Source organism: Galeopterus variegatus, unplaced genomic scaffold (genome assembly GCF_000696425.1).
Source record: "Galeopterus variegatus unplaced genomic scaffold, G_variegatus-3.0.2 Scaffold8067, whole genome shotgun sequence".
Lineage (NCBI taxonomy): Eukaryota > Metazoa > Chordata > Mammalia > Dermoptera > Cynocephalidae > Galeopterus > Galeopterus variegatus.
Genome location: NW_007734178.1, coordinates 10,605 through 23,796, shown reverse-complemented (window position 1 = coordinate 23,796; position 13,192 = coordinate 10,605). Strand labels below are relative to the sequence as shown.

The following is a 13,192-nucleotide window of genomic DNA, read 5'->3' as shown; positions in this document are numbered from 1 at the left end:
AGGAGAATAAAATTAAAGTAATGGTCTGGATAATTTAGATTCCTCAATACTTTTGTTCATTTATCAGTATTTAATATGAAAGTATAATATAGCCTACCACTCCTTTTTTATCAGAGCCAATACCTTCAACTTCATTCCCCAACAGACAGTGATAGAGTGAATGTAATCTACATTTGGGGAAAGGGGACATTGATCATAAAACTATTCAATCAGCCCAATTCTCTTTCAGCATTTTTATCTGACAGCAGAACAGACTTGAGAGTCAAGCAATGTCTTCTAATCATGCTTATAAAATGCAGTTGGCTCAGATCACTGCAGCTTATTGACACATGATGGGAGTAATATAATGGGAAACCAAAAGAATACATTTTATTGTCTAATCAAGGTTAAGATGATGTTCACAGGGTATGGTCACACTGACAATATTATATATCCTATTTCTGGAAGTGTTAATTGGGGCAACATTTTTTGGGGGAAAATGTCAGATGTATCAAAAGCCTTAAAAGATTTTATATCCTTTGATTCTATTTTTAAAAATTGGAAAATATATTTTTAAATATTTATGATGTTCTAGTCTATCATGGGAACAAACTGTAAGTTCAGCAATAAGGAAATGGCTAGGTGAATTATAGAGACCAGTAAGTTGAGAGTTCACACAGACACTTCAATCATACAAAGTTATTAGTTAAATTGAAAAATTGCTTGGTTCTATTTTACCTTCTCCCATCCTGTCTCCTTGGTATTTCTATCCTTGACAATATGTGATTCTTTAAAATTTAAATGTTTTAAAATTCGAAGGGAAAAAATCAGCACACACAATTTTATATGCAGGTATAATGGACCTCATTGGTATGGTAGAAAAGACTAAGAAAAAGCACCAAAAGATTCACAGTGGTTCTTTATGCATAATAGGATTATGGATTATTTTGTTTTGACATTTCTCTTATTTTCCAAAATTTCTATAATGATTACATAATGATAATCTGGCATATGATCATCAGATATCTGTATGAATATGATGGCAGGTTAGTTCTGAATTTTTTCAGTTTTATTCTTGGAAACTATAGAGAGTGAAATGGATAACTAAAAAAAAATTTCTAAATGCCATTTTAGAATCTAAGAGGAAAAGAAAACCTAGAAATTCCACAATATGTCTTAGTGTTGATAAAAGCAGTTAGAACCAGGAGAAAGTGACGCAGGGATAGGTTGGCAGGAAGCTGTGTGGAGAGAGGTGGGAGAAGCAGGGAAGAAAAGTGGATGCTGAGGGATCCTAGAGGTGGCAGATCCCAGAAGCAGCCAGGAGAAATGCACACCTGGAAGGAGATGGCCCCACCCTGAGTGACAGTTGCTAGGAACAGGCTGAGATCAAATAGCTACCAGGGCTGGGGAATATACAGAATGGAGAAGGAAGGAGTAGAGAGTGCCCAGAGCCTCAGAAGTGGCAGATCCCTTAAAGTTCCAGCAAAAGCACACCTTCTAAAGGGGAAGGAATCACCTGGGAAGGCAGGGGAGCTACTCTTGGTGGCATAGGCTGGTGAATGAACCTGGGAAGTACAGGGCTCATGGTAGAGCCCTAGTGAGTGTCTTGAAGTTGAGAGAGGCAGAGAAAACTCAGCTACACAGTGGCACCATATTCAAAGAAACTGTCAACTATGGTCATTGTAAAATGGAGAAGGGGGCCCATGAGTTGGGGAAACCCTTGAGGAAAGTCATTATCATTCCACATTGCCTTAGGAGTTCCCTGAAAATAACAGGTCTAGGGAAATCCAACACTTTCAAATATGAATGGTAAACAACTGCAGGCATTTCTTGCAGTGTTCCAATCTACTACAAGAAAAAATGTTTAAAGATGAATTAAACTGCAGAAAAATGTTGCCATGGAACAGATAACATTTGTTGTTCAAGATTCCAACATGAAATTAAAAGAGTTAAAAAGTCATCGTAGTTAGGAATATAGACATATAAGAACTCAAATAAGTAAGGATAGGACAGTGCAAGGTAAGGTTATGAAAATGTGAAAAAGGAACTGAAAGAACTTAAGATGGAAATAAAAAAAATAAATGTATTACACAAAGAAAGACATAATTAGGAGGCATTCAAGGGAGAATAGACATAACAGAAAGCACAGTATGGGACACGGATAATTAAAAATAAGAAATGCAAATATAAAACAATATAAAAGAAAAGATAAAAAGGATTAGAGTAGGAAAGAAAGAAATAAAAGGTATGTAAAGGAAATTTGATATATGTATAATATGCATAATTAGAACCTTTCCCGAAAAAGCCAAAATAATAGAAAAAATATTTTAAAATATAATTCAGGAACACTTTCCTAAATTAAAAGAAAACTTTAATCTCCATAGTGAAAAGATGCCTTGGATTAAATTTCATTATGTGGAAACTAGGAAAAATATAAAAAGAAATAATGATCATAAATACAATAAAAATTGGAGCATTCGTTTCTCAGGAGACTTAAGTAAGGATATAGAAGATCTAAGTGACATAATCAGTCAGCTATACATTTTGAGGTAGCAATGTATAACAACATCAGAAAACAAAGTTCTCACCACCTGGAATTTTAAAAAATCATAAATAACACTTGTATCACAAGTGGAAATATAAACCAACATTTTGCAGTAAATTAAGAAAAGGTAGTTTCTTTTTATTTATTTATTTTGGTTTCACATTCTTTTTAAAAATTTCTTAAAGGTAGTTTCTTTGAAAAAATAAATCATAGAATCATAGGCTAATCTAATCAAGAAAAAAGGGATAAATGACAAATACAAAATAAAAAAAAAAAAGTGAGGAATCAACACAGAAATGAGGAAAGTATGGTCCTACCAGATTTCATAGTAATAAAAGCTCTAAAATTATTGAAGAAATGTGATATTATGTGAAATTATACACAAAGATAAAAGTTATAGAAGTAAATTGAGAAATTGATCCCAAAGCATTGGATTTTAGTATATGATAGAACGTGGTCACACAAACCAGTGGGATAAACAGGTCCTTTTTTTTTTTTTTTTCTTTTCTTTTTCTTTTTTTCGTGTCCGGCAACGGATCGCAACCCTCAGTGTCGCGCCCGCACTGGACCGGGACCGGCAACAGGATCGCAACCCTTGGTGCTGCACCCGCACCTCGCTCAGCCAGTGAGCGGGAACCGGTCTGCATGTGGGATCCGAACCCTCGGCGGGAGCGCCACCGCGCTCCCAAGCGGCGCACCGTAGCAGTGCACCACCGGGCCGGCCCTAAACAGGGACTTTTTAAACAGTGCCGGACAAAGAATAACTGTAAGAGAATAAAATAGTATTGGATCTATACTTCATTCAATGCACCACAATAAACTTTAGATAATTAATTTAAATGTAAAATCTCAGCTTTAAAAGTGGTAGAATAAAACACATGAAATATCTTTAAAATTCTGTCTTCAGCCCAAATACTGGAAGCCATAAAATAAAATATTGAAAATTTAACTACATAAAAATAAAACTTCTGCCCCCCCCCACACACACACATGCACACGTACACAGAGGAATATCCAAAGCCAAACAACAAACTAAAGCTATTTGCAACTTAAAAAAACATGCCAGGAGCCACTGTTCCTTATACATAAAGAACTTGTAAGAATCAGAAAGAAAAAAGCCAACACCACAATAGAATTTGGGCAAAGGACATAAACAATTTTCAGATAAAGAAACATAAATGCTCTAATGTGCATTTCATTCATACTAAGAAAAATGTAAATTTAAATTATATGGTGACAGTTTCTTATCAAACAGGGAACAATCCAAAATTTTATCCATGTACTTTGTTGGTGTAGCTCTGGGGAAATAAGGGTTGTTTTCATATATTGCTGGTGAAGTCCCAAATGGAACAATATTTATAGAAGACAATGTGGCAATTCTAGTGAATGATCCTAGAGATATATTTTATAGATAACCTTGTACATATTCAAAATTATGCATTATGAGGCTATTTATCATTGCTTTGTTTTTAAGGAAAAAAAGATTCAAAAACAATGCAATTCTTCATAAATACATATAACTGACTTAAATAAACACACATGTGCACTATGGAATACTATACAATTGTGGAGAAAGAATAAGGACATTCTCTAATTATTGGTATGGAAAGATCTCTAAGATCTCTAATTCTACTAAATTTTAAAAAGGCATGATACAAAACAGTGTAAACAGTATGCTATCATTTGTTTAAGGAGTAGGGAACAATAGGTATATATTGTTTCTGTTTCTATTTTTATGTACCCTGGGAGGATGCAAAAATAAGTGACATCACCCTGGCAGGTTTGGATATGGAATGGTGTGGGCAAGAGTAAAGATGGGAGGGAGAGTTTTCACTGTATACAGTTTACATTATCTGGATTTTTGAACCATATGAAAGTTTAATGCCCTAAAATTTGATGGTAATATTATAATCAGAAACTGATCTGTTTAAATTTTATGATCCAGGTTACTCTTGTTATATCTGTTGAATTAGCTTATGCTCTTATTAAGTATCTGTAACATGGCATGGTTCTGTTAGCTCTTAATGTGACGGAGTACCCTTAATACTGTGGAAATTAATTTACAAGTCCCAGTGAGTTGGTACTTTTCAGTGATGTCCTATTTTCACATTCACTAACATATAGCTGTGACAAAGATCCTCAGACCACCGTCATTGAAAATGGCAGAAGCCAGCAGGGCCGGTTTTCATTTGAAGTGTTCAGATTTGTGAAACACAAGAATCAGAAAATGTCCACTGTCTTCCTGCACTGTGTTACCAAGCTCTGCAGAGCGGATGACTGCCCCTTCCTTATGCCGGTATGTTTTTAAGCAACTTTATTCTAAGTTGTTGAATTGATCTAAGCTGAAAGGTTATCAAATGTCAGGAACTAATGTCTGTATAGAAAGTGGATATGCATTAGATCAAATAGTTTGAAATAGGATTTATTTATTCATCCAGTAGAGATCTGTTGAATGCCTACTGTCAGCTGTACTAGTCCATTTCTGTTGCTTATAACAAAACTCCTCCTTTTAAAACTCTCTGACCATGCCCACGACCATTAAGCTGTCAACTTATTCATACATTTGTTAAGGCATGCTCCTCACAATCTAATCACCTCTTCAAGGCCCCACCTTTCAATTTCCATAATAGGACCTCTCACCCTTTTAACACTGTCACAGTGGTGACCAATCCTCCAACACATTAAAGTTTGGGAGGACACAATTCAATCCATAATATGTGCCAAGCATTGTACTGGGGATACAGAAATGAAGTGTACATGGATTTTGAATTCAACTGGCTTATCCTTTAGGATCATGAAATAGTCATGGAAGAAAGCAAGACAAAAATCTTATGGTGCAAAGGCAGACAAATATATGGGCTTTAGGAAGAGGCAGTATTCACTGTTGTGAGAGAGACGGAGCTGGAGAGGGTGAGAGGATTGGTGGAGCAGAAGAACCCCAGCTATGACTTTGAAGATGGATGAATCTCAAAGGGTAAAATCAAGAGTGTGAGAGACACTCCATACCAAAGTATGGTTAAAGTCACAGGGACATAAAACAGGGTGATCAGGGAGCATATAGTCATTTAGGAATGCTCTGCAGCAGAGTAGAGGATGATGGGGGAACCTGGAGAGGGGGCTGGGCTGTTACTAGAAAGGTAAATTGGGCCCAGATGGCCAGGGAATCCCTTGGATTAAAAGTTAAAATCTATGAAATGTGTAAATCTGAATCACATGCAGCCACCATTAAAATACAGATCCATTTAGTAGTGAATAAAAGAAAATTCTATTCTGACAGGCCCCCTAGGGTCACATCAATAACCTGAGAAAAATGCAGGCAAGATTTTTTATTTGAAGTAGCTTTAATATGTTTATATTTATGCTCAATTCATGCATAAACAGCAAGCTATTTTTTCACTAGCATTGATCTCTTTGGTCCTAACTAGGTATCTCAGATGGGGTAAATGGAGAGACCACGTGACCCTGGGTCTCTGCTGACCGACATTTCAGGGAAGGATTTATTACAGGCTTGAGAGAAATAAAAGTAGAAAAGTTTGATAAACACAGCTCTTTTTCAGAAGAGCCATTGAGCTATGTAAATTAGTGAGGCAGTGCACAATTACAGCAAGGAAATAAGAAATGTGGCCCAAGCAGGGGAAGAAACACTGTAGCAGTTATATGCAAAGTAATTAAATAAATGCACAGAAGGAAATGAATAAAATTAAACATGTGGTATCTCTTCCAAAAGAATCTGCTTTCCAAATGGCCATAAAGAAACAATTTTGTGCCAGTGTGGAATTTCATTTGTTTTCATTAACACCTCAGATTTGCAGCCACAGAGAAAGGAGAGATGCAGGGAGGAGGACAACTTGGAGCCCCCAGAGCACTTCTGGAAACGCCATCCTCTCTGCTGGTCCCATCATCACTCGGAGTGGTAGGAGCGCTTCTCCTTTTGTATATAGTAATAGATGGTTCCAAAATGAGTTGTCACTTAGCTTCTAAAGAGAATGCAAAGTGGTTCCTGCACATCACCAATTAACTGTCAGACAAGATGAACCACTGAGCAACTTTAATTTCACAGTAGTTTCCTGTTTACTCATCTTTCACACCAAGGACAATATTGTCCTTAGCACATTTCCCTTTTCACACACACGTATACCATGCTGGACGTGTTTCATTACCCCTCTGGATCCTCTGCACCCTGCCCTGCCCTGTTCTCTGTCCGTGATGACTGACCTATGTGGACGGCGTCCTTTGGCTCCCTGGCCATCTAGTTTCTGGTTGGGCTTGACCAATAGGCGGCACTGTCAGTGGATGGGAGAGCAACACTGCTCCTGCCAGACAACTCTCTCCATAAAACTACTCTTTCTGGGTTCTGGAAACCCTTGCCTTACCCCCAAACCTCGGCAACTTACCCCATAACCTAGGCAACTTGACTTCATCTTGTGAATTCTGTATATGTTTGTACATAGTATTATTAAACGCTCCGTAAATTGCCTGGTCTGAGTACCATTTGCTTCCTTGCAGGATCCTGTGTGTTACATACCCGCATGCAGTGTACTTGTTCATGCTTATGAATTTATATGATCTAGCAGACACAGCTGTTTACGCACATATATCCTCACGTATACAAATATTTGTGCATATGCATACATCCATACACACTCTGCAAAGGAATATAGATTTAAGTAAGAGTGAACCCGGAGACAACCAGAGTCGGCTGGGTAGGCAAAATAAAAAATGTTTGTATTTCTGTGGAACATATCTAGAGTCAGTTTGTTATAACAAAAGAACCTTGAAAGTGACATTTCTTCTGTCCATCTTGGGTAGATGGCTTTTCCTCCTTAAAAAAACCAGTTATCCAGGTTTGTAGGCTTCACCTATCTCATGTCCAGTCACCCAAAATATCTATGCCCAAATGTCAAAGAGCTAACTCAGTGCCTCTGATGTCATGCCTGTCATTTCTTCCTTTCCAATTTCTGATCTGATCTGTTCCTACCTCAAAGATATCACTTATTCCTCTACACAATAATGTTTCTGAGTCACCTCAGGTCTCTCCAGTGCAAAACCTTTAAAGGATCAAGTTTGAACCTTCTGGATCCCCTTGAGTCCTCGCTCACTGTGTCTTGATTTATTTTTTTATACTTCTGGTAAATAAAATTAGGATGATCTTCACTTTTTGATGATCATTGTGGTCTCACTTCTTAGAGAACCATATAACAATGTTTACATTATAATACTATAATATCCAGGCAAAACTAATTTTAAAAAAATCCCTTATGAACACAGAATTCAGAACTCAAGCCATAAGCATCCACAGGCAAATCCTACGTAAAATTCATGTTTGGCTTAATGACCAGGGCTACACTCTTTTCATAGTTTCACTTTATTTTTATCTTAGTTCAGTTATAGCTTATCTCTCCAGGTCCTGTGGCTGATTTTTTTATAGACAAGTATAAGTTCAGGCTTGATTTGCTCTCTTCAAGGCCCTCTGATACTTGGAAGTTTTGCTTTATTTACTCATTGAATCGTTCCTTTCCCAGAGACATCTGGCTTAGGTCAAGTTTAATAAGTTGTTATACCTCAGAACTCCTAATTCGTTTTGTTTTTTAATGAAATAAAATCCATTCTGGTTATTTTTACCCAATAGTGTTAATCTTTTTGTCAGCTGATTTAGGAAAATATTCACATCCACTAAATGCAAAATCCTCAAAATTCCTGAAATGTTCTTATTTAAAGCTCCCAAATGCTAAAATGGCTTAGATGTGTAAATGCATATCATGAAGTACAATTCCTGAAATTTAAAGGTACACACACTGGAAAATGATAATACCTATTTGTTTACATAAATTTGTATGAAGAAGCCCAAGCACAACTCTTGTTCAACTAGTGTCACTGAGTTTTATGTATAGTTAGTAATTCATTTGAGAATATTTATTTTACCCCCAAATGGGACTGGCACTCTGTTAGCAACTGGTAATACAATAGAGAACAGGCCACAGACTTTGCCTTCAGGGATCTTAGAGTTCAGAGGCAGATTTAGACTATTAATGAATAAACCAGAAACAGCAACCAGTTAAAGCAGCTCTCTCTACCTTTATCCATTATCAAATACAATTCCAAACAATATTCGAATATTATATGCTTTGATTTCAGCCATCTGCCAAAAAGGTAGAATGCTTTTATTTTTTCAGTTCTGGAACTTGGAGCCAGTATGGCTCATTTGGCAATGGTGGTGTTTTGTCTCCTACACAGGGAGATTTTTGTCCACAGCCAAATGCTCGTGGGTAACACCTGGAATATTGTTTCTACAGAAGTGTTGGTGGTAATGTGGGGAGTGGAGGGGATATTCTGATTTCTTTTAACCTTAGGATGTAGAAAGTAGTGGGACCCATCCAGTTACAGCACTTTTGCTTTGTTTGGGACACTTAGTAGGAAGGAGTTTTCTATTCTTTAATAAAAACATTTTTTAAAGCAATTAAGTGAGATTTCAAAAAAAATTTTTTTAAAGGAATTTTAGAGCATTGTGTATTCTCCTGCCTTATTCCAGTGATGCAGCTTTTCTTGGGAAAAGGGCATGTGGATCTTCTGGATGAACTGGTGACAATCCATTCATTCTACCCATATCCACGAGAAGGAAATGTCTTTATAAATTAGTGTTGGTTGGAGGTTAGGATTTTCTTAAGAATGTCCTATAATGAAAATTCTTGTTATTTTTCTTGTCTTATAGCAATGCACTGCACCATTCTAAACAATTCTATGAATGAATCCTGTATTAATTTCGGGCATTGTACTTCTGGATCAGACAACAGAAACATAATACCTGCCAAGATTCACGTGTCTGAAAAGAAATGGCATCAGATATTTTATAAATACCTCACCAGGCTCTCCCATTAATTGCGTGAAATGATAATTCTGGTGTTTTATAGCCTGACATATCCATCTCTACATCCAGAAATATTTTCCATACTTGGGCTGTTTATATTATTTTGGAAAAAGGACTTTGAAACTGAGCTTTAGTTTAAGCATATGTTTACTTTGTCATAGAGTCTGTGACAAATGGAAGTTTCTTCATCTGTAAAATGGGGGTAGCAATAATATCTAAACCATATGGTTATCGTAAGGATCAAATGTGATAACATATGAAAGAGCACTTTATAAACTGCATGACATCACACACACATTAATTGTAATAATATTCGTACTCCAGAAATAAACAGTCAACTGCACACATTCTATGGCTCAGATAACAAACACAGATAAGAAACACACCTGCATATTAAAACACACATGTGAAATTGTTGTTATTTTAAATATGCAATATGAACTTGCTGTACAAGCTCAAGGGTTAATAGCTACATAATTACAAATTGGACAACAAAAATTGGGAAGCCAAGTGGATGTGTTCATTGCATCTATTATGATGTTTGCCAGGAAAAGTGAAAAATCAACAGCTTCAATCTTTTACTTAACAGATGGAAATAAAACTACAACTCCAGCTCAGGAGTCATGTTTCCCTTTCATTTTGTTATTAAGTGTGAATTTATCTTCTTGGAACTTGAAATGATGTTATTGCAGATTATGTTGGGCAAATTGGCAACACTTTAAATAGAGTGACATTAAATAATGAATATTTCTCTATAGCAGAATAACAAATGGCAGGTTATAGGGCCATAAAAAATGTAATAGCTGTTAACAAGTACTGCCCTCACTAGCCTGACTGAAGAGATGATGATAACACAAAGCTGGCAGGAAAGAATACAGCACAGTGTATTTTCAGATTGCATTTGTATATGGAGGGCAGCGGCAGGATGTGGACTTGGGGAACAGATAGATGATGACATCCGGGACATGTGGGACAGAGTGGGAAAACAGAATGGCTTAGGAGGACTTTCATTCTTGCCTTCCCCGTGGAGCTCATGGGTGGAGGTATAAGGGGATATATAGGTAAAAATGTAGGTAAAAAGTAATTATAAAGTCAGAATAAACAAAGGTAAATATTTGGAAAGAAATGTCACTTCCCTGTTCCTGTTTTTTCTCCCCAGATGAGACTCCAACCAACAATTCACAGCTTGGTAAGATAATTAACATTATGTTGAAAATAAAAGTGCTACATTTAAAGTTTTTGGTGATCAGTTACAAAACTGTAGTCAACTAAATGTAATGAGCTCTAGTTTTACAAGTTTGTTATATTTTAAATAATAATAGCTTTCGAGGATTTTTGAACTCATATGTAATCTGTTGGTCAATTTTATAGCATTTTATAGTTTTTTAATTTTTGTTGTTGTTGTTGTTGTTGGTTTTGGCTGCCCATGGGATACCAGGCCTCTAAACTGTACAATCCTTTGCATATTGGGTTGAAATACAGCCAAATAGATTATAGCATAATCCATTGTCATGCTGTTACTCTGTAAGATACTAGTGACAGATGTTTTGCAGGTATAAATTGGAGTAAGGTGAGATAAATGTGATATGGGGACTTTATGACTGTGTGTTTCATTACTTGCAGGTTCTCCAAGTGTGCCTCCTTTCCAGCTGAACACCATCACTAGTGCACTGATATCTGGAATGGTCATTCTGGGAGTCATGAGCTTTTCCCTTCTCCTGTGCTCACTGGCCCTTCTACACAGGAAGGGACCCACCAGTTTGGTGTTGAATGGCATAAGAAACCCAGTCTTTGACTAACAGGCCCCTGTTGTCGGGAGAAGGCTTCACTGACTATACTATGTGTTACCGCAGTCAGTGTTCCATCTGAATTGAATGCCAGCCAACATTTGATATTTGTAAGTTTTGTAGATTTCATAGTGTAACTCATCAGCATGATGATAGTGAAATAATTTTGATAATATTGCTATTGTCACTTATGTATGAGGCCAGCCCTATTTTTATGGCATTAATGGGCATACTGACAATAAGTAAAAAATATTCAGGACTTAGATCTTATAGGACCTGTCATATTTCATTTTATTTTAATTTTCTTTTGATTGGTGGTTATAAAGATAAAAGGAAGGCATAGAAATAAATGGGATTTGTTGCATTTTTTTTCCCCTAAGTATTAAAGGCCAATGCAATAACATTTAGATTGCATATGTGGTATAAAATGAAAGTTGCTTTTTGTTTAATTCCAGATATTTCCAACTTGGGGATATGTTTTAATTGGACTGGAGAATTGGACACCTGAGATTTAATTACTCATTCTATGACCTCATGTGTTTTTGGCAGATTTCCATGTCTGATGACATTAATTTTTTAAAAATACTCTTAGGAAATGTACCTTAACCTGGGGCATCCATTTGTGTTGCAAATAGTAAAAGTAGTTGTTAATTTTCAAAGGAGATCATTTTTCATTTGGATAGGAATGGTTGTGATCAGTTTTCTCCTGGTTCATGTGAAAGCATCGGCACACGTTAACTCTCCTCCCAGGTAGACAATTCAGCTGCTATCACAGCTGTGCTTCCAGCAGTGAAGCAACTGTGCAAAGATTATTCTTAATTCAAGAATCATTACATGGAAAAACAAACCACAGTTGTGGGAAGAGTACATTGTAACCACCACATTAGCATAGTGTTCCTATAAGGTTTTTAACAGCCTCGGTTTCTTTTTTCCCCCTAGAACAAAGAAGAAACTTAGGTTAAGTGTAGTTTGCAGAACTTTGTTGGAGTTTACATTAAAAAAATGTTCCTTTTCCCCCTAATATTTGATGCCAGGTAAAACAATTAGTCTGGAGAGGGCTTCTTTTTAAGGTGTCTTCTTGTTGGTGTCATAATAGCCATGGAATAAACAATATTTTCCTGTAATAGTAAACTGCAAGAAGCATTTAATCCTGTATCAGGTTTTTAGAAAATACAAAAAGCCAAGTTTTGGGCAGCCCGTGTTCTTACAAAAAAAGACAACATTCTCTTTGTTCAAACTATCCACACAATTGAACAAATAAAACAGTTTAATGACAAACACCAAAACCTAGCATGCACAGTTTCTAGAAATGCTATTCTAACTATAAAAATTGCTGTAATAATTAATTTCTATTTAACAGTTGTGCCTTATTATTCAGGACTTAATTTACTATACTACATGCAACTTGTTATTCAATTTTAGATTTGTTTCAAATGAAGTGTCTATATGATGAGCGTCTATACTATGTCTATAATTAAATCAGTCAAATACCTTTTCTCCAATTTGCCTGAATATTTCAGAAGAAAGCGTTTATATTACAATCATGAGGTATATAATTGCATCAGCTTTCAATTTCAATGTGTAGACACAAGATGAAATGGAATCTGAAAAGTCTTCAGATAATTTCTTCAATATAAAAAAAGTTTAAATCACTTAAAAAGCCAATCTCCTCTTCCCTATGTTACTTCAAAAAAACTTTGAAGTGACCATTCTGAGCTTTATCTGTGTTGACGTGATTAACTGACAATGCTAGTAATGTGATCCTATATGTACATGGATAGTATTGAAATATTATAGTAAATCTATTTCACATACTTTTGGTGAATTGCCATTGATCCAAGGATTAAGTTCTGTGATAGGACATTATATCATTGAAGCCGGCTTGTCAGTTTGATTTTTATGCATTTGGAGTGGTTACTGTTTCAACTGTTGACCTTTTAAATTCTATACTCCATTTTATAGAACTGAATAATGAACATATATCATTTTGGAAGCAACTTAAGTCTCATATTATTT

The 13,192-nt window shown here is 36.0% G+C and overlaps 1 protein-coding gene across 1 annotated transcript in view; it reads left to right on the top strand.

The window, feature by feature from the left end:
* Positions 1–11,237, top strand: part of ZPLD1 (zona pellucida-like domain containing 1) — a 61,052-nt gene extending 49,815 nt beyond the window's left edge. Inside the window, exons 8-11 of the mRNA XM_008592589.1 lie at positions 4,649–4,820; positions 6,329–6,437; positions 10,549–10,578; positions 11,013–11,237. Coding sequence (XP_008590811.1) covers positions 4,649–4,820; positions 6,329–6,437; positions 10,549–10,578; positions 11,013–11,188 — 487 coding nt within the window. The 3' untranslated portion in view covers positions 11,189–11,237. The remainder of the gene's footprint in view (positions 1–4,648; positions 4,821–6,328; positions 6,438–10,548; positions 10,579–11,012) is intronic.
* Positions 11,238–13,192: the final 1,955 nt, after the last annotated feature.